General features: G+C 35.2%; 1 protein-coding gene across 1 annotated transcript; it reads left to right on the forward strand.

Moving 5' to 3' along the window:
- Positions 1-16,564: 16,564 nt before the first annotated feature.
- Positions 16,565-20,676, forward strand: LOC133301925 (uncharacterized). The gene is made up of 2 exons (XM_061501641.1): positions 16,565-16,670; positions 17,875-20,676. The coding sequence occupies exon 2, from the start codon at positions 18,058-18,060 to the stop codon at positions 20,449-20,451; it is 2,394 nt and encodes a 797-aa protein (XP_061357625.1). The 5' UTR covers positions 16,565-16,670; positions 17,875-18,057; the 3' UTR covers positions 20,452-20,676.
- The last annotated feature ends 86 nt before the right edge of the window (positions 20,677-20,762 follow it).

Below are 20,762 nucleotides of genomic sequence, written 5' to 3' on the forward strand. Positions count from 1 at the left end.
TAAGCTTTGGGTGGTTGCCACCCTGATAAGCCTCTGGCAGAGGTAGCTTTCTAAGCTGAAATTGATAAGGATTAAGTCATAAAAGAGCAATTTATATACACATTTGCTTATTATATTGACTTTTTCATGTCAATAATACTTCTCACCTTTTTGTTGTGTTTATATAGGTAGAAGAAGAAGAAAATATGGAAATTACGAAAAGCCTTATGATCTACTTCACTCGGATGGAATTTCAATGATGCATAAAAGTCTGTGGGCCAAATGGCAGAGAGTTGGCACGTACTAGCGCCAAAATGGCGCAAACCGGCGCCGGGTTGCGAGGATTACAATGAAACTCACAAAGCGGCGCAAAGTGGAGCCAAAGCGGCGCCAACTGGCGCCCAAAATGGTGCAAGGTTGCGCCAGTTCGTGAAAGTGCATCATTTCTCCAGGGACTTGGCGCAGAGTGCGCCACTATGGCGCCAACTCGCGCCACTAAGCGAATTCCACACCGTTGTTTTCGGAGCGGCGCCTAGTGGCGCCAACTTACGCCGGTTCGCGGGAAAATTACACCGTGCTTTCCGAGGGTATTTTTGGAAGAAGGAAAATAGGCGTATAAATAGGATGCCTTTTACAGAATTGGGGATCGAATCCTATTATATTCAAGAGAGACGACGGTGGTGCTCAGAGAGGGTTCTGGAGGTCTATTTCATCATCTTCTTCTTCTTCTTGTAATTTACCAAATTTATGAATATTGAATATTTAGTCATGATAATGGTTGGCTAGTTCTTTTTATTGTAGTTAGGGTCACAAACCCTATGTGAACCCTTTTTGCGATGGATTGATTATTTTCGCTCGTTTATTTTAATATATTTTATTTTTACTCTGTGCGTATTGATATTATTTCTGTTAGACTTGATCAACCTAATAGGAGATAATAATTTGGGAATTAGGGCTCGCAATAGGAATATTGGGGTTTTTGAATTTGAAAGGGGGTAAGGTAACAATTTATGCATGCTCTAGGGATAGACTTGTGTGAGTTGCAGTTGTTTGATTTATCGTGATTAATGCTTAATTTCATGCGGGGTTGCTAATGGATTAGGATTCCAATTGAATTAAAGGGTTAGATTGCCAAGGGATTGAGATTTAACTAATTATTTTAGATGATAATTTGTCTGAGTTATTAAATTAAATGAACGTTGTCAATCAATCTAAAGTTTAAAGTGCGAATCATATGGTGCGTGTACCTTAGCTGCAATGCTTTTTATTATTCTCTCAAAATCCAAACTTTACCATTGCTATTTGAATTGAAAATTATATTTTAAATTTCTGTCTTTATTTTACCATCAATTCACAATTTTCCAAAAAAAAACTGAGTTTTCCAACTTAAGGGGACTGGTTATTGTAGTACTTGGTTTACAATCCCTGTGGAGACGATACTCTACTTATTCATTATATTACTTGTGCGATCGGTATACTTGCCGGATAGCATCACACCCTAGCTCAACAATATTGACGGCAGTCAAGATATCGATATGTCAATAAGAAACAAGGCATATTCCATCTTTCTGAGTCACATGGATTCGTAACATAGCCAAAAACTAGGACCAGTTATCAATATTCTCTCTAGAAACAACAGCAGATGCAACAGGCATAACATAATTGATACCATCAACTGCTATAGCAATCAATAACGTTCCGCGATATTTCCCATTCAAATGTGTCCCATTAATCTGCAGCATAGGCTTACAATAATTGAAAGCATCACAACACTGTTTGAATGTCCAAAAAAATCCTTTTGAACACCTTGTACGATCCATCAAGGCGACCATCAATCCTATGATCATTCACGTCCATTTTATAAGCAGACCCTGGAGAAAACAACAACATATAATCCAACCATCTCGGCAGAAACGCGTATGACTCATCCCAATCCCCAATAACCCTCACAATTGCCTTTTGCTTTGCTTTCCATGCCTTTTTGTATGAGATATGAAATCCTAGATTTGATGCAATCCTCTCCTGGATTAGACCAATTTTAACACTTGGCTCCTCCCGTATCATTTCTGCGGTTTGTCAAACAAGAATGAATTAGCGATACTTTGTTATTTATTGTATACACACAGAGGCTAGTTGACTTACCGATGATCAATGAACAAATGAAATTTGAGTTAAGTTGTTTGTGATCTTGTGAAAGTGATTGTCTAACACATGTGTGGATGTTGTTCCATATGCCTATAAACCATTCAGCACCGCGCTTTTTGAGATATGCCCTCATCCTCCATGGACAACCGTCATTATGATTTTGACAAACCATTACCAGCCTTTTCCTATCACTTTTTTGTACGACAGTTGTGTGATGATTTGCCATACAGTATTGTTTTATTGCCATCTGTATATCCTGATTGCTTTCAAACACCTGGTCCTTATAGAGCTCTTGACCCATCTGCTAATTTGGTACTTGTGCCCCTTGCATTTCATCACACTCCTGATCTAGGTGTACCTAGTTAATATTCTTGTAATGGCTTATTTGCGACAAAAATGATACAATATCCTCCCCTGTTTAATCTCAACGCATGTCATTTCTAATACCACTTAACATAAAATAAAAATAATCGTAAATAACCTAACCTGCTACTGGTGGTGGGTCATGCGTTTCGACAATGCCCGGTGATGGAATCAGTTCACACAATGCACTAGACGGCTCCATTTCGAAATCACCATCAACGTCTATATCTGATGAGTCACTATCAAGAACAAGACCTTCATCAACCTCTTACTCAGAACTATCAGTACGCCACGAGGGATCATACATGTCATGGGCAGGAATCGCATCTGAAGGCATTGTTAATGGGGGTGATGGTGGTGGGGGTGACATATGCATATCCTCCGGATTGACTAACGGCTCCCTGTTAATGTCAATGGAGTAACTGCTAGGAACAAAATTTTGAGTGCTTGCCTTTCCACTAGTGTTTAGTTCCGCATACAACTCGATTTATTAGGTCTCTCAATGCTGTCAAAATACGTCAACTACTAATGAGATATCTTCATCCTCCACAGCAACCCACTGCACTGGGTTACCCGAGGCACATCTAGCAATCGGTCGAGACAAGTATTGACCCCGTTGTAATATCAACCTCTTGTATATTATTTTCTTCAGGTTATTATATTTGCAACAGGGGCTCATGCAGAACATCTTTGTATCTCCTTCAAACACTTGACCGTTCAGTCCAAAATATCTCCTCCCATTGTAATATAAAATGCAGATTAAATCATGGGTACTCTCACTCATTATGTCGTGAAATCAAAAAAAACAAGTAGAAAAAACTGGGGTTTTTTGAAAGAAAAATGCAACAGAATAACAAAGTGCAGGTGGGAGGGGGAGAGGGTATAAATAGCACTGAGTTTGTTATAAAGGCTAGCGAACTATAACTATCGGTCAGTAGTTCGCTGTCCCATGCAGCGAACTAGCAGGGAGCTACCACGTGGCACCAAGTTCGCTGCAGGGTACAACAAACTTGGTCAGATGCTGCCACTTGGTACCTAGTTCGCTGCATGGGCCAGCGAACTATGGGGGTGGTGCCACATGGCACATAGTTCGTTTGGACCCTCAATGAACTAGGTGCATGTCAGACACGTGGCACACCTAGTTCGCTGCAAGTGGCAACGAACTTGTCTAATTTGTCAGCATTAATTGCAACCAAGTTCGCGTCTCCACGTAGCAAACTTGGTGTCTATCAGGAACATGACACATTAGCAAACTGAGTTCGTTACAGTGTCCAGCGAACTTGTCCACGTGGCATATTGGGAATTAACACTATTGGCGTGACATTTAGGTAAAAAAGTTGGAAAACAGTAGCATTTTGGTCACTATTCCCCATGTGACAACTTGGTACTCCTGATGGGTCAACGAGATTAAAAACACCACATTTTGGACAACACATTTTATGGTAAATTGGTAGTTTTGCCCTCAAAATTGTACACTTTTAGCTAAATTTGATTTTTTTTCTCATCAAAATAATTATATTTCTTTATTTTTTTAATTTTGTATCTTATCTTTTAAGAGAATTAGTTTTTTAGTTTGTCCAATGCACGGAATTATTTGATAGATAATGTGAAATTTTATTATTATTATAATTATAATATATTAAAAGGTAATTTTAAGGGGGTATTTGGTAGAGGAGAAATTTTTTTTATTTGGGAATCACGATTATCAGGAATATGATGGGAAAATGACTTTCCCGAGAATGTAACGAAAAAATTGTTTGGTAGACTAAAATATTCTCGAGAATGTTGTATCAATTTTTCTTTTTCTTTTTGGATACATGCGTCAATTTTTCTAAGGTTATCTTTAGTTGATTGTAAAATATTACTTACAATATGGACCGAATTTATAAAATTAACCTGGAGCCTCATTTTTTAATATTCAGCCTCGTTTTTTAAAAAAGATAGCCAAAAATTTTTTTTTTTTAAAAAAAGATGTTCATAGATTGACATGCGGATATAGCAAATGTAATTATTACATTTCACAGTTCGACCTGAGAAATGAATATCAGAACAATATATCTGATTAATACAACAATTATAATTATTAATGAGAATTTTCGTAGATTATTTTACTCGGAGATTTGGGAAGGAAACTAATTCAAATGTAAAACGATTAATGTCTCATACAAATATAGCAATGAAGCTTCTATTCATCTGCAACAAGCATTACATAAAATCCAGAAAGTAAAACCTAAAATAGCTTTTTCTATCGTTCATTTTTTTTTCCAGTAAAATCAAGCTCGATGCAAGCTCCATTTACAAGCTCGATGCAACAACTTGGAAAAAATAATCCAAAGAAAAATAAAAATAGTCAAAGCTTCAAATCTGGTTTCGAAAATAGAGAGCAAAAACAACAACGAAGCCAAAAGGTTAAAAGAGAAATAGAAAGGAAGAGAAAGTGAGCACGGAACAAGAAGAAGAAAAGGCATAGTAATTCAGATGTAAGCGAAGAGAGCGAAAATGATGACTCAGATGGTAGTGGAAGAAAGAGGAAATAGTCTTCTTCAGGTTCTGCATTGAAACGAAGATGGAGAAGAACAAATAGAAAGTCTGAAACAGAAAGTGAGACTTCATATTCGGAGGACGAGAATGTTCAGGTTTGGGTGGTGCAAAGAGTAAATCAATGGTTGATGAGGTGATGAAGATGGAGATGAATGCTGAGGCGAAACGCAAAATGGAGACAGAGAAATGCAGGGTATTTTTCCCCCAAAAAAACAGTGTCAAATTTTAGCAACACCCAGTGCTGCTTTTCTTAAGCTTTATTTGGGAGTTAATTTTAGAAAAAAAAGAAAAGAAAGAAATGTGAGAATTTTATTAATCTATTTTTTATTTGTGAGTTTAAAAAAATAGAGAAGGGAATTGGAGATTTTTGGAAAATCCTCTAAAACCTTCTCACCTTTAAAATTAAAGTTCCCCTAATTTTGTAAAAAGTACATAAATAATTTTGTTAGAAATTTTAAATTTAATTTCATTTGTAAAATATGTAATAATAATAATTTTCTAAAAAAGAATAAGATTGTAAAAATATTTAATTAACCTTTTATTTTTCTCCCTTATCATATTTTTAACTCTCAAATAAGGGAATGGAATACCCTTTGTTTCCCATCCCTTGGATCCTTTTCATTTCCTTTCTCTCCCAACTTCTAAACAAAGCCTTAGATGATATTTTTGGTTAAATTTTACTCACAAAATAAAATTCAGGGAAAACACAATCCTAAGAAAATTTTTAGAAATCTTCTACAAAATGTGGATAAATTGGATTACCACCCACAGTTTCTCGGAAATCTAAACAAAAATCCTCTACCAAATACTCCATAACATAAAATTTATACTTTTTCTTACGATCACTTTGTTACTGTTAAACTAAAATCAAATTAATGGTTTTCGTCCAAAGTTATTTTATAACTAGGGAAAACTTCAAAAAACCTCTTGTAAGTTTCTTCTAGAATTACTTAGCCCTTCCCAAAATTTTGAATCATTTACGCTTACTTAAAGTTACTTTATCATTTAAGTTAGGAGGTAAGTGATAAAAAAACTTTAAATTAGGGGGTGTAAATGATTCAAAATTTTGGGAAAGGGGTAAGTGATTATGAGAAAATTTACAGGGCTTTTTTTGAAACTTTTCTTTATATCTATTGATTTAATTTTGATACAATAATAAAAAAAATATTATAACTCATGAGAGATTATAAAGAAAAAGAAATAATAAATATGACATTCCTCTATTTTTTTTTGTTTTTTTTTTATAACTTGGGATAGTTGTTCTAAACGTAACTACTCCATAGAAAATATTTTAAGTGTTCTCACACCTACATTCATCTAGTGGAAACAAGACAACTAATTTGTTCTTTTAAAATAGAGGAAAAAATAAATTTAATACTTTGTCTATATATTCAGTAATTTATCCATAATATGTGTTTCATTTTGAGTGAGAGTAATACCCATTATTGGCTACAAAAAGAGTACTAAAAATGCTCTTCCACTCCATACTACTAATGTCAAGCACATTCTTTGGTATTCCACACTGGCTAGTTACATGTTTTACCGCCTAATTTATTAGGAAGGAAAAATGAAATTCCTAATACCCATATTTTTGCTCACAAAAATGTGAATGACATGCATACGATCATTGATTGCTATCCTAGTAGTACTTCAAAGTTTTTGTTTCCCATAAGTTGATAAAGGTTTCACTTGCTAACAGAGAAAACAGAAATGAAATGAAATGAGAATGAACTGATATATTCCTTAACAGTGTTTATTACATCAGTAACCATCCTTTTATACACCTATCACATTACACATGTCACCATTATATATGTAGCCTCCCACATGACACACTAACCACGTGACACACTAATACCAAAAGCCCACTATCTAATGACTATACACAAGAACCCAATATCCTATGTACTAACTCTGGTAATAGGTGACCCAAGTGGGACCTCCTCTAATGCGTTCTGATCTTCTAAGAGTTACTGTATCAACTGCCCCTCCTTCGAAGGATACTTTGTCCGCAAGGTCTAGAGTAGGATAAATCTCTTGTGGCTCAGAAGTTGGCTCCCAAGTTGCGTCCTCTGGAATTTTTTGTGACCATTGCACCAAATGTTGTTGTTGTTTTCTACCTCTCACCAATTGAAAACACAAGGCCAAAATAGCTACCGGTTGTTGAACTGGTCTTTTATTCACACTATCAACCGCTAATGGCTGATGCGGCAAAGATGAAGAACCACGAAATGGTTTCAGTACTGAAACATGAAATGTAGGATGTATAAGACTCCCTGGAGGTAATTGGAGTTGATATGCCACATCACTGATAACCTTTTGAATCAGAAACGAACCAAAATATCGCTTAGCTAATTTGTGATTAGCCCGACATGCTACAGATATTTGTCGGTAAGGCTGCAAACGCACCAAGACTAAATCACCTTCTTTGAACTCATACTCCCTTCTGTGGCAGTCTGCCAACACTTTCATGCATTGTTGGGCTCTTTGAAGTAGAAGTTTTAAAGTTGTTAACACCTCATTTCGCTTCAACAATATTGTATCTAAAGCCTCAATCTTAACTAGACCTCTAGGGTATTGAGGTATCATAACAGGAGCTTTTCCATATAAAGTTTGGAAAGGGGACATGTTTATAGATGAATGGAAAGAAGTGTTATAATGCAATTCTGCCCAATAAATATAAGAGTTCCATTTATGGTTCTGTTTGGAACAAAATGCGCGAAGGTGTTATTCTAGATAACGATTAGCCACTTCTGATTGTCCATCTATTTCAGGGTGGTAAGAAGAACTGGCATGAAGATTGGTACCACTTAGTTGAAATAATTTCTTCTAGAATTGGCTGAGAAAGATGGGGTCTCGATCTGAAACCAAAGAGTGAGGGAACCCATGTATGCGTACCACCATATTATAAAAAAGTTGAGTAACTTGAGCTGCTATGAACGATGAATGCAGAGCACCAAAGTGACCATATTTTGTTAAACGATTAACAACCACCAGAATAGTTGAAAAACCATCAGACTTTGGGAGGGCTGTGATGAAATCCAATGTTAAGTCTTTAAACACTGCATCTGGAATTGGCAGGGGTTGTAGCAAAACCATTGGAGCTTGAGTTGATGTTTTGATATGCTAACACACAGTGCACTGCTCCACAAATTGTTTGACATCGTGACACATATTTCTCCAAAAGAAGGATGCAGACAAATGAAGAAATGTTTTAAGTATTCCAGCATGACCACCCATTGGGGAACAATGAGCTTCGGCTAGTAGAACAGCCTTGAGGGGAGATTGAACACTCAAGAAGAATCTGCCCTTATGAAAAAGAATACCATCCTTGCACGAAATGTGTTTGTCAACTACTACACTTGTGCGTAATTGTTGATGAATGGCAGAAAGTTCCTTGTTAGAAGTATTCTCCTCTTTAATTTGTTACAGTAACTCATAACCCGATTCTGAGAACAATGTTAATAATGTTCCAGAGTTTGTATCAAGAAATCGGCGTGAGAGAGAATCAACAACTATATTGGAGAGACCTGTTTTGTATTCAATAGTAAAACTATACCCCAGCAATTTAGACATATATTTGTGTTGTTCTGGGGTTTGTATAGTCTGTGTCAGCAACTCACAAAGGCTCTGATGATCAGTACGAACCACAAACTGAGACCCCAATGGATAGTGTCTCCACCGCTTGACTGCTTCTGTTAAAGCATATAACTCGCGAACATATGCTGAGGCAACCAAAATTTTAGCTCCCAATTTATTACGAAAATAAGATATAGGTTTACCTCTCTGCAGCAATACTGCACCAACACCCAAATTAGAAGCGTCTGACTCAATGACAAATGGTGCATTGAAATCTGGTAAAACAAGAATCGGTGTAGAAGACATAAAAATCTTGAGTTATTGAAAAGCTATCTCAACCTCCGTATTCCAAGAGAACTTATCATAACGCAGCAAATCAGTAAATGGATAAGCAACCGATGCATAATTCTTGACAAACATGCGATAGTAGCCGGTTAATCCAAGAAACGCTCGAAGCTATTTAGTGGAGCTTGTGTTGGCCACTCTAACATAGCAGAAATTTTCTTAGGGTCTACTTTAACCCCATCCCCAGTTACTATGTGACCCAGATAAGCAATCTCAGAGACACCAAAGTCACACTTGCTTAACTTCACAAAAAAGTGTTAGCAACCAAGCAACTTAAAGTAATATCTAAATGGTTGACATGATCCTCCAATGAGCGGCTGTATACCAAGACATCATCGAAGAAAACCACTATAAATTTCCTAAGATAAGGTTTGAAAATCTTGTTCATTGCTGCCTGAAAAGTAGCCAGGGCATTCGATAAGCCAAAAGGCATCACACAATACTCATAATACCTCTCATGTGTCCTAAATGTTGTCTTGTAGATATCTTCTACCATTTGTATTTGATGGTAGCTTGAGCGCAAATCAAGCTTACTGAATATGGCTGCCCCAAATAATTCATCAAGGAGCTCATCGATTATTGGCATACTAAAAATATCCTTGATTGTAATGGCATTCAAAGCCCTATAGTCTATGCACATTCTCCATCTGCCATCATGCTTCTTGACTAATAATACAAGGGAGGAAAAAGAAATGTGACTATGTTGTATATGACCAGAATTTAGCAATTCATTCACCTGTTTTTTGATCTCCTCCTTTTGATGGTAAGGGTATCTATAAGGCCTGACTTTCACAGGTTTTGAGTTAGGAAATAGCTCAATAATGTGGTCGAAACCTCGGAATGGAGGTAAACATTTGGGCACTGAAAAATACTTGATTATGCTTCACTAAAATCGACCATAATGCAGGTTGAACAGAATTCTTTAATGGTAAAAGATCTGGAAGTACCTCATACTGAGTGGCAGGCTGTGTTTGTAGTGAGAGACTGTTGCAATTACCCGCATTTTGTACTCTAACTCATCTTCAATACTCCCTTTAGAACCCAGCAATATTATTGGTTGACCCTGCCACCTAAACTCCATGGAGTGATGCTCATAGTCATGAGTCACGCGCCCTAACTGGGAGAGCCAATGCATGCCCAGGATCACATTCAGATCACACCAGTTGATCACCCATAAGTCAGTCACAAAGCAATGGCCTTGAATTTTAATGACAACATCCACATTTCTTCTCACATGACAGAAAATCACCACTGCCCATAAACACTCGCATTTTAGCAAAACGAACCATAGGAAGACCCAAGAGTTCTGTTAATTCCTTTCGAATGAAATTGTGCGAGCTTCCTGAATTGACTAATATCTCTGTTGTTTGCTCCTTAATCGTTGCCTTCAACAAGAGAGCTTGTGGGTTAGGTGCACCCGAGAGAGAGTGCAACATCGCATCTGTCCTGGAATCATGTTTACTCTCTGGATTCCACACTATCTCCTCTTCAAGATCATAATTAGCATCCTTTTCGTGGCCAATTAATAACAACATCTTTACCTTGCATCTGTGTTTGGCCGTCCACCTTTCATCACATGTATAGCATAATCCCAGATCACGTTTGCGTTGGAGTTCATCTGGTGAAAGCTTTTTAATGGGTAATGAGGGTTTGTCGGTTAGTGCTGATGGATTGGGTATAGTGGATTGATTGGTTGGTGGAGAATGAGTTACATGGTTTTTCTCTGGATTTGGTTGGAAAAATTGACGAGTAAAGGTTTTCTTGTAAGTTTGGTTAAAGAACGAACGTAATTCATTGTGGTGACTATCATACACCAATGCAAGTTGCATCGCTTTATGGAGGGTTTTCGGCCAATGTAACTGAATAGCTCCTTTAAGGTCAGCTTGTAAACTAGAAATGAAAAACGTCATCAGAAGATCATCGCTCAAATCATGTACCTGATTCAAGAGGCATTGAAATTCGCGTATGTAATCCGTAAGAGATCCAGTTTGGGAGAGTTTTGCAAGAACCCCACGAACATCCTTATACTGAGATGAACCAAAACGTTCCCTCACCACAAGCACAAAGTCTTCCCAAGACGAAAATGTCTTACTACTAAAGATCTACTGATACCAATCACTTGCAGCATCTTCCATTCTTAACCCTGCAAGTTGGACCATAAGATGATCTGGAATTTGTTGAATCCGAAAGAAGAGTTCTGTTTTAAAGATCCAATTGTTTGAGTCTTGACTTTCATAAATGGGAATCTCCATTTTAACATGTCGCAGACTTGCTCTCTGATCCTCCATTTCCTTATGATTGTGCTCCTGTCGCCGTGGTGGTTGCTGGTGAGCACCAGACTCTGATGACGACGTCTCCGGCGATTGATTACCCATGGACATTTGTGATAGATGAGCCATGAATTCTTGGAAATGGGTATCCATTGTAGTGATACGAGCATCAATATATTCAGTCAGTTGAGTCAATCCGAGTTGCATTTCTTCCCGGTGAGCCTTCAGCTCCTCCGCCACATCCTGGATTCTGATGGTAAAATCAAAATGAAAGAACCAGTTGATAAGGGTTTCACTTCCTAACAGAGAAAACATAGAAAGCAAAAATGAAATGAAATGAAATGAGAATGAACTGATATATTCCTTAACAGTGTTTATTATATCAGTAACCATCCTTTTATACACCTATCACATTACACACGTCACCATTATATCTGTAGCCTCCCACGTGACACACTAACACCAAAAGCCCACTATCTAATGACTATACACAAGAACCCAATATCCTATGTACTAACTCTGGTAATCGGTGACCCAAGTGGGACCTCATCTAATGCGTTTTGATCTTCTAAGAGTTACTGTATTATAAGACCTCTTATTGGAACTAAGGACTTATCGTATGAGGGCCAAGGTTGTTGATGAACAAGAAGTGACAAGTAGACACTTTAGTCTATTTATTATTGTTGGGATTTAAGTGTGAGTAGTAGAATTTCACATTGATTAGGACTATGCTAAATGATGGCGGCAAAAATTTTTAAAATATTAATATTTTAATAAATAATTACGAATATATAATTATTTGAAAATTATTTATGAATCTATTGCACACATTCACGCCTAAGTTAGGCGTGACTCACGAGGCATTCACGTTTAAGTTAGACGTGACTCATCTGGTGTTGACACGTGACACAAAAAAGTCAACAGTTTTACCGTAAAATTTTGGAAGGCCATAACTTTTAACTCGGGTGTCCGAATCAAATAATATTTTTTTTGATTCCATATAATTTTTCGAGATCTACGTAATGACACCTCATTTGGCATATTTTATCTCTCAGAAATATATTTCAAATTTGCAACAATAATACTATAAGAGCGTTTAAACCCATAAGACCTCTGAGTTTTTTTTCGAATCAACATCAAAAGAGTCTTTTGCCTACTAGAATCTCCTTATCCCTATCCTATGGGAAGTATTCTTATCACTGTGAATTGAGACCTTATCTTGTAAGTCGTGGTCTGAAATTAGAGATGGCACTAAAGTGTGTTAGTTCATATATAAATAAGGATATTTAATGCCATAGTAAAATATATATTTTCTACCAAGTGTTTGAAAAATAATAGTGTATAATATTGTGAGAAAAGAATGTGCCACAATATAAAAGTGTAAGAGTGATTGATGAGAATTCTATATATATATATATATACATATATATATATATATACATATATATATATATATATACATACATAAATTCTATGTTATTTAAGTTGCATTAAAAAATGCAAAACTTTTGATGTATTGCACTAAAAATATATAAAAGTTTCTCTCCATGTTCTATTTTTCTTAATTTCTAACATTCTATAACTTCATGACTACAACCGTAACATCCAATTGTAGGTTTGTCATGGGCATCTAATCCAATTTTTGATCCCAAGTTTAACTTGACATATTGACTGCACAATAGAAAAACATATAATTTCCTCTTAAGCGAAGTACTTTGATTTCTTAAAAATAGCCTCATAAAAGTGAAAACAAAATTTAGAGTGTAATTTCCTTTATTTTAGATCATTAAATAAAGAATTCTATGACTTATTTTGGTTCGGAAAAAGCTCGAAGGCTTCTGGGTTTAAACGCTCTTATAGTACTATTATTACAAATTCGAATTGTGTTTGTGAGAAATAAAATATGTCAAATGAGGTGTCATTGCGTAGATCTCGAAAAGTTATATAAAATAAAATAAAATTATCTGATTCGAACACCCAAATCAAAAGTTATGGCCTTATGAAGTTTTGCGATTAAAATGTTGACTTTTTTGTGCCACATGTCAACACTAAATGAGTCACGCCTAACTTAGGCGTGAATGCCTCATGAGTCACCCCTAATTTAGATGTGAATGGTCATGCCCGAATTTGACAAGAATGAGTGCAATGATTCATATATAATTTCAAAACAACTATACATTCGTAATTATTTATTAAAACAGTAATATTTTAATTTTTTTTTTCTCCAAACGATGACCATGTAAACCCACAAACCCAATAAATAGAGTGCTGCTTAGCCCATTTGATGGAAGTTCTTCTCCAACCATGGGCTTTTGTGTTATCTTACTCCTTATATGCTTTGCTTGTTACTACGATGCATTGATGCCCATTGGACTCTCATTATAAACCTTTGTTACGAGGCTTACTGGGCAATCATTGCTACAATTTTCTACAATGTTTAGGATTGGAAGCTTTCTGTTACGGCTTGAAGGAGGTTAAAACATACGACAACCTTATGAATTAATTTACATACTCCGGATTGATCTGCACACCAAGCATTTTATTTAACTTGAATGATTTGTACTATGACTTTGTAACTTTTTGAACAGTTTAAGAAATGCTAGCTGGAGTAGCTTAAGAACAGACATCATAAGAAAGGCCAAGTGGATTTGCTTTCAGTAATGTTGTGTTCTTGCTTATTCACAATTATTGATTTGCTGACATGTATGCTGAGCCTTTTACAATAGATTTAACTGTTTCATAGCATCGGCAAAAAAATTAAAATAATGTTTTTTAATTAAATAATTACGCATTTATTGTAGTTTTGAGAAAAATTACGGATCTATTGCACACTGTGACGCCTCTTTTGGGCGTCACATGTGACGCCCCATTGAGGCGTCTCACCCTAATGGGAAGACGCTTAAATGGGGCGTCTCTCATGAGGTATTGACACGTGTCACTTTTTTTTCCAAAAAAAAATTAATTTAATCATAAAACTTCTAAAGGTCATAACTTTTGACTCAAGTATCCAAATCAGGTAATTCTTTTTTTGATTCCACATAACTTTTCGAGATCTACGCAATGACATCTCATGTGACATATTTTATTTCTCACAAACACAATTTTAATTTGCAAGAATGATATTATACGAGCGGTTAAACCCAGAAGCCTCTGAGTTCTGGATTTGTGATTTAATATAAAAAAATAAATAAATTTTGATTTGTGATTTAAATTTTTTTTTATTAATTTTTTTTATTATAACAAAAATTTGGTTTGTGATTTAAATTCAAAATAAATATAAAAATTATTATTAATAAGGAAAACAAAATAAAGATTTGATTTGTGATTTAAACTAAAAAATCAATTTGAAAAATCTGTAGAAATAAAGAAAATAATTAAATAAATATTTTAAATTTCTAAGGAAGAAGGATATTATTTTTAAAATTAATGATTAATGCTATAAGCTTCTAGGTTATTATTCGTGGTCTGAAATTAATGATGGCTTATGAATGTTTTTCAAAAATAAAATTACCTAAATTAGGCGTGATTGCCATTTAATTGAAGCCCAATATAGACGTGATTAGTGATGTGTTAGGTTTTGACACGTGTTGACACGTGTCACATTTTTAAACTCAGAAGCCTATGAGTTCTGCGTTTGCGAATTAATACAAAAAATAAATCAAGATTTGATGTTTGATTTAAATTAAAAAATTAATTTTTTTAATTTTTATTATAAAAAATTTGGTTTGTAATTTAAATTAAAAGTAACAATTATTATTAATAAGGAAAACAAAATAAAGATTTGATTTGTGATTTAAACTCAAAAATCAATTTGAAAAATAAGTATTAATAAAGGAAATAATTAAATAAATATTCTAAATATCTAAGGAAGAAGGATTACCTGATTTAAATTTAAACTATGTTGGTGAGAAATAAAATATATCAAATGAGATGTCATTGCGTAGATCTCAAAAGTTATGTGGAATCAAAAAAAGAATTACCTGATTTGGATACTCGAGTCAAAAGTTATGACCTTTAGAAGTTTTATAATTAAATCAATTTTTTTTTGAAAAAAAAAGTGACACGTGTCAATATCTCATGAGAGACGCCTCATTTGGGTGTCTTCCCTTATGGTGAGACGCCTCAGTGGGGCGTCACATGTGACACCCAAAAGAGGCATCACAGTGTGCAATAAATCCGTACTTATTTCCAAAACTGTAATAAATGCGTAATTATTTTATTAAAAAACATTAATTAAATTTTTTTGCCAGAATCTATGACAAAACGCTCCAATATCCTTCTGTCCTTGAAAATTAACAGCTGTATCTTTGTAAGATTCATGGCAGAGTCTCATTTTTGGAAGAAACTTGATATAGTCCTAATCCTATTAGAGTATTTAAGTTGAATATTATAATCGTTAGCAATAATTTTTTCAGAATCTGACCATCTATGGAAGGAACATTAATATGTGCATACCAGTAGCTTTGTGAATAAGTGTCAATATGAATGAATAGTAGTTTTATGATTTATCATTTGACCAGACCCACTATACTGAGATATTTTGTCATTTAACCCTCTATGATTTCAAATTTTCACTTAGACACCTTCTGGTTACAATAAATTTCACTTAGACACCTTGTGGTTTAAAAAATAAATATTTTAAAAAATAAATATTTCAAATAAATTTTCTCTCTTTTTTATTTTATATCCTTATGTAACGAATACATTTATGGTTTAAAAAATATTTCATGTTATTTATTTTGAAATTAATTTATAAATTATCTTAATTTTTTAAAATATATTTGAAATTAAAAAATATTATTTAAGACAAATTAAATATGTATTATCAAAATAAGATATTTACTTTCTTTAGATAATTTTATAGCGATATCGGGTAAAAAAATAGATAAAATAAAATAATATTTTATTACAATTTATTTTCTTTATAAAAATATGTGATTTTTTTTAAAAAAAAAACTATTTTTTAAACCCTAAATGAATAGGTGGATTACATAAAAAAAAGGTAGATTTCATTTTTATTTTTTTTCTCCAATTATTTGTGAATCCCTGTTGTTATTTTATTTTCCTAACTTATCTATATCAATATGAAAAAGATTTCGCTTGAATAGTTTTAAGATTTAGAAAGATCTCGTTTTATTTTCCTTTTGTGTTAAAAAAAAAAAAAAATTTAGAAAGATCTAACAAATATATGTTTTTTTTTTATCGTATCCTCTTAATATTATATTAGGTCAAACAAATTTTGGATGTTTTAAAAAATATATATATCAGAAGTGAATGAGAAACAGTATAAAATCCTTTCACCATCTTGGCCAAACATGCACCGCACAGAGTAAGCTTTGAAACTCTGATCCGAGCCTAATTCCGTTAACTTTTAAAGGCATCGGTTTTCAAACCACACAGAGCTTCCTCAACTCAATTTTCTGCATCCCTTCATTCATGTGTCTTCAGGTATGGCCTTTACCTGATTCTTCCTTTGCTTTCTCTTTATTTGAATCAATGTGGCTTTTAGAATTTGTGATTTTATATTGGCTCTTTAATTTTTAGAATCTGTAGTTGCAGTAGTTGATTTCATAATTATTTTTGAAAAAAAGAAAGAAAAATAAAGGGATTTTGTGTTTCGTTTTGGACGATTTTTTTTTTTTTTTTGTAATAGAACCATCAATGCGGTCGGCGGCTACCACAAGGTGCGGTGCTATAACCGCATTACTGTGGACAATTTGAAGCATTGAATTTTGTATGTTTAGAAGTCTTAGTAATTTTGAATTTGGTTTTTCAGATTTTATTGTTCCTCCTTTGTGGTTGTTGTTTGTTCATTTGAAGGGCTGCATGAGCGATAAATTGTGTTTCTTTTGGAAGTCTTAAATCTTGAATGTATATATATATATATATATATATTTTAATCTCTTTTGTTGTTGCCTGTGGATGTTTGTTGAGTTTGTTCATATTAGGAGCTGCATGAACGAGAATTTACTTATAAGAGATGACATGCTTTTTCTTGTTGCCCTAATATTGGAAAAATTTTTTGAAACCACTGTCTGGTGTTATATATTTTTTGAAATTATGTCATGGTTCCTGTTCTCCTTTGCAATCGCCCCCCCCCCCCCCCCCCCCCAAAAAAAAAAAAAAAAAAACAACAACAACATAACAAAAAAATTAAATTTTTTTGCAAGGGTTTGTTGTTAAATGTTGTTGTAAGGATTTGGTTTGTTCCCTGGATTGTGGTTGGGGAAGGTGGTAAGGGACTGAGAATGTGAAAATATTGTTTGGAAACCTCATGTCAAGATATATGCTTATTTCGGAAATTCGGTTCTCGTACACATATACTTGAACTTGTTAGTACATGATTTATCTAGGAAAAACACTGGTAATTAATAGACTGAGAATGTGAAAATATGTTGGGATCCTCATATCATGATATCATTATGCTTATTTCAGAAATTCAGTACTTGTATACATTCATTTGAATTTGTAGTTACTTGATTTATTTAGGTAAAACATTGGTAATTAATGGATTGGAATAATCACTGGGCAGAAATCCGTTATCCATTAAGTCGTTAACCATTATTTTGTTAAGACTCGATCATATTGTTATCAATTTGTCTTTCTTTTCCTTTGTTGCTAATGTAGTTGTGTCGCTTTTGATAATTTATAGGGTTTATCAGGCTTCTGTAATTGAAGGAGCATCTTTATTGTACACGTGGAATTGTCGGGTTCTGCGTGTAAAAATTTATCGTCAAGTCCTCACTCCTCATTGATATTGCCCTGGTGTATACTTCTAAGGAAGGAAATAAAGAAGAGTAATTAGTGGCACATTTGCTGAAACAAACTAGTAAGCATGGAATGTAATAAAGATGATGCCTTAAGGGCTAAAGAGCTTGCAGAGAAGAAGCTTTTAGAGAGGGACCTTGGTGGCGCGAGAATATTCGCAATAAAGGCTCAAAACTTATATCCCAATCTTGATGGTCTTCCTCAATTGCTGGCAACCATTGAGGTTTATATCTCTGCTGAAAAAAGAGTTAATGGGGAAGTTGATTGGTACAGGGTCCTTGGCGTGCAACCCTTAGCTGATGACGAAACAATTCGAAGATGTTATAGGAAACTTGCTCTTACTCTGCACCCTGATAAAAATAAATCGGTAGGTGCAGATGGGGCATTTAATCTCATCACACAGGCTTGGAGTTTATTATCTGATAAAGCCAAGAGAATCATCTTTGACCAAAAGTACAATTTTTGGGGTATATATCAAGGAATTCAAGTTCGGAAAACTTCTGTACCAGCTAGTCAGAATGGTTTCTTCAATATCTTCAATACTGCTGATTGGAAGGATAGAGATCATAGGAATGCTACTTGTCCCAATCCTACCCCAAATTCTCCTGTGTCATCGAAACAAACATTTTGGACCATGTGCAATTCCTGCAGGACACAATTTGAATATCATACCGTTTATATCAACTGCACTCTTGTCTGCACCAGCTGCAATAAGCCATTTTTGGCTATTGAGGCACCACCCCCACCTTTATACAGAAATGCTTCATCCACTTCAAGAATTTCTCAGATGAAGCAACATAACTTCAACTCAACTAGAATGGAAGGAATTCATGTTTCAGGGAGGACATCAATATCTGCTGCCAACGGTGTCAATTCATCACTTGGTTCAGGTCCTTTCTCTATGCCTGGTGGTATTTCCAGTGTACGGACATCAGCTTCTACTGCTGCTGAAGCTCCCAGTGTTTTTGGGATGTCATGTAAGAATTTGAAGAGAGGGCGTGAAGATTCAACACCTGTCATAAAGGAGGAGGCCCATTTTGGGAAAACTCATGCTGTTAATAGAACTGGTGCTGGTTCAGCTTTTCAGTCCTCTTGTTTTGGTTCAAATTCTGTTCTGAAAGGAGATAGGCCAAGGAAAAAACGGGGCACTGATGAGCATAAAGTTAATAGTGATAGACGAGATATGGAAACTGAAGTATCATTTCAAAATAAACGAATGAACTTGGGTAATGAAACTGGGTCTCAGAAGGATAGTTTTTATACAGGAAGGGTTAATGCTGCTGGAAGCTACAAACCTAATGGTATTAGGGATGTATCACAGCTGCAAATGAAGAACATGTTGATGGAAAAGGCTCGGAAGGAGATTCGTAAAAAACTTGATGAATGGAATGCTTCTTCTGTATCAAAGAATTTAAACAAGTCAAAGAATACTGACACAGAAGTTAGAGAGAAGGACAAAGAAAAGGCTATAAATTATGTAAAACCTGGTGAACAAGAATTTGTTGATTCTGAGACCATCATCAAAAAGTGTTCCTCTTCTGATTCAGAGGTTCCTGATTCTCTTTCCATGAGTGTTCCAGACCCAGATTTCCATGATTTTGATGGGGACCGTGTTGAAAAAGCTTTTGGTGAGAACCAGGTGTGGGCTGTATATGATGATGATGATGGCATGCCCCGCCACTATGCTTTGATCCACAATGTAATCTCAGAGAATCCTTTCAAAATGACGATCAGCTGGCTTAATTCGAAAACCAATGATGAATTGGCCCCAATAAAGTGGGTCAGTTCTGGCTTTCCCAAGACTACTGGGGATTTTCGAATGGGCAAGCGTGAATCCTTTAGCACTCTCAATTCCTTCTCTCACAGGGTTAAGTGGAGAAAAGGTTCAAGAGGGGCTCTACATATATATCCAAAGAAAGGGGATGTTTGGGCTCTGTATCGAAACTGGTCCCTTGATTGGAACGAATTTACTGAAGATGAAATCATACATCAATATGACATGGTGGAAGTGCTTGAAGACTACCTTGAAGAGCAAGGAGTGAATGTTGCTCCACTTGTCAAGGTTCCAGGTTTCAAGACAGTATTCCGCCAGAATGCAGATCCAAGAAAAATCAGGAATATTTTGAAGGCAGAGATGTTTCGTTTCTCACACCAGGTGCCTTCATACTTGCTTACTGGTCAAGAAGGTCATAATGCTCCTAAGGGTTGCTTGGAGCTTGATCCTGCTGCTACTCCTACGGAGCTTCTTCAGGTGGTCACAGAAGATGAATTGATGCACAAAGAGAATTCCAGGGAGGATTGTTTGGTTGAGAGGTGCCAAACAACTAAGGAAGAAGATTCTGTTGAAGATATTCCAGGAAAGGAGGTCGCTGAAGCACTGGGAAAGAAGAGAAGTAGGCCTGAGATTTTGTTTGTATATAAGCGGAAAAGAGCGCGCTATGTAGTGGCAAGTAATTGTTAGTGACGGAATTGACTTGAAGAGATTCCATGTTCCATTTAGCCAAAGAGATAGCAGATTCAAATATTCAACAAATCCATAGCTGACAATCACCAATTCAACATAAACTAGAGCAGGATTTGAATATTTAGTTTTTCTTTTATGTATCTAGTGACAAAAAAGAGAATGGAGTTGACTGCATTTGTAGAGATTGATTAAGCAGCTTTTGTCCTTTTTTGCTGTATATTGGCGGGGCTACAGTTTTGCATTAGTGTTGTAGTTGCCCTCAAGACTAGTTTCAGCTGTATCTATAAAGACTCTGAAATTCTGAAATG

The sequence above is a fragment of the Gastrolobium bilobum genome, unplaced genomic scaffold (genome assembly GCF_033153095.1).
Source record: "Gastrolobium bilobum isolate Gb01-03AN ecotype WA unplaced genomic scaffold, APGP_CSIRO_Gbil_v1 utg12921, whole genome shotgun sequence".
Classification (NCBI taxonomy): Eukaryota; Viridiplantae; Streptophyta; class Magnoliopsida; order Fabales; family Fabaceae; genus Gastrolobium; species Gastrolobium bilobum.

Coding starts and splice junctions, on each gene's coding strand:
- LOC133301925 (XM_061501641.1), top strand. CDS start 18,058: ATGGAATGTAATAAAGATGATGCCTTAAGGGCTAAAGAGCTTGCAGAG.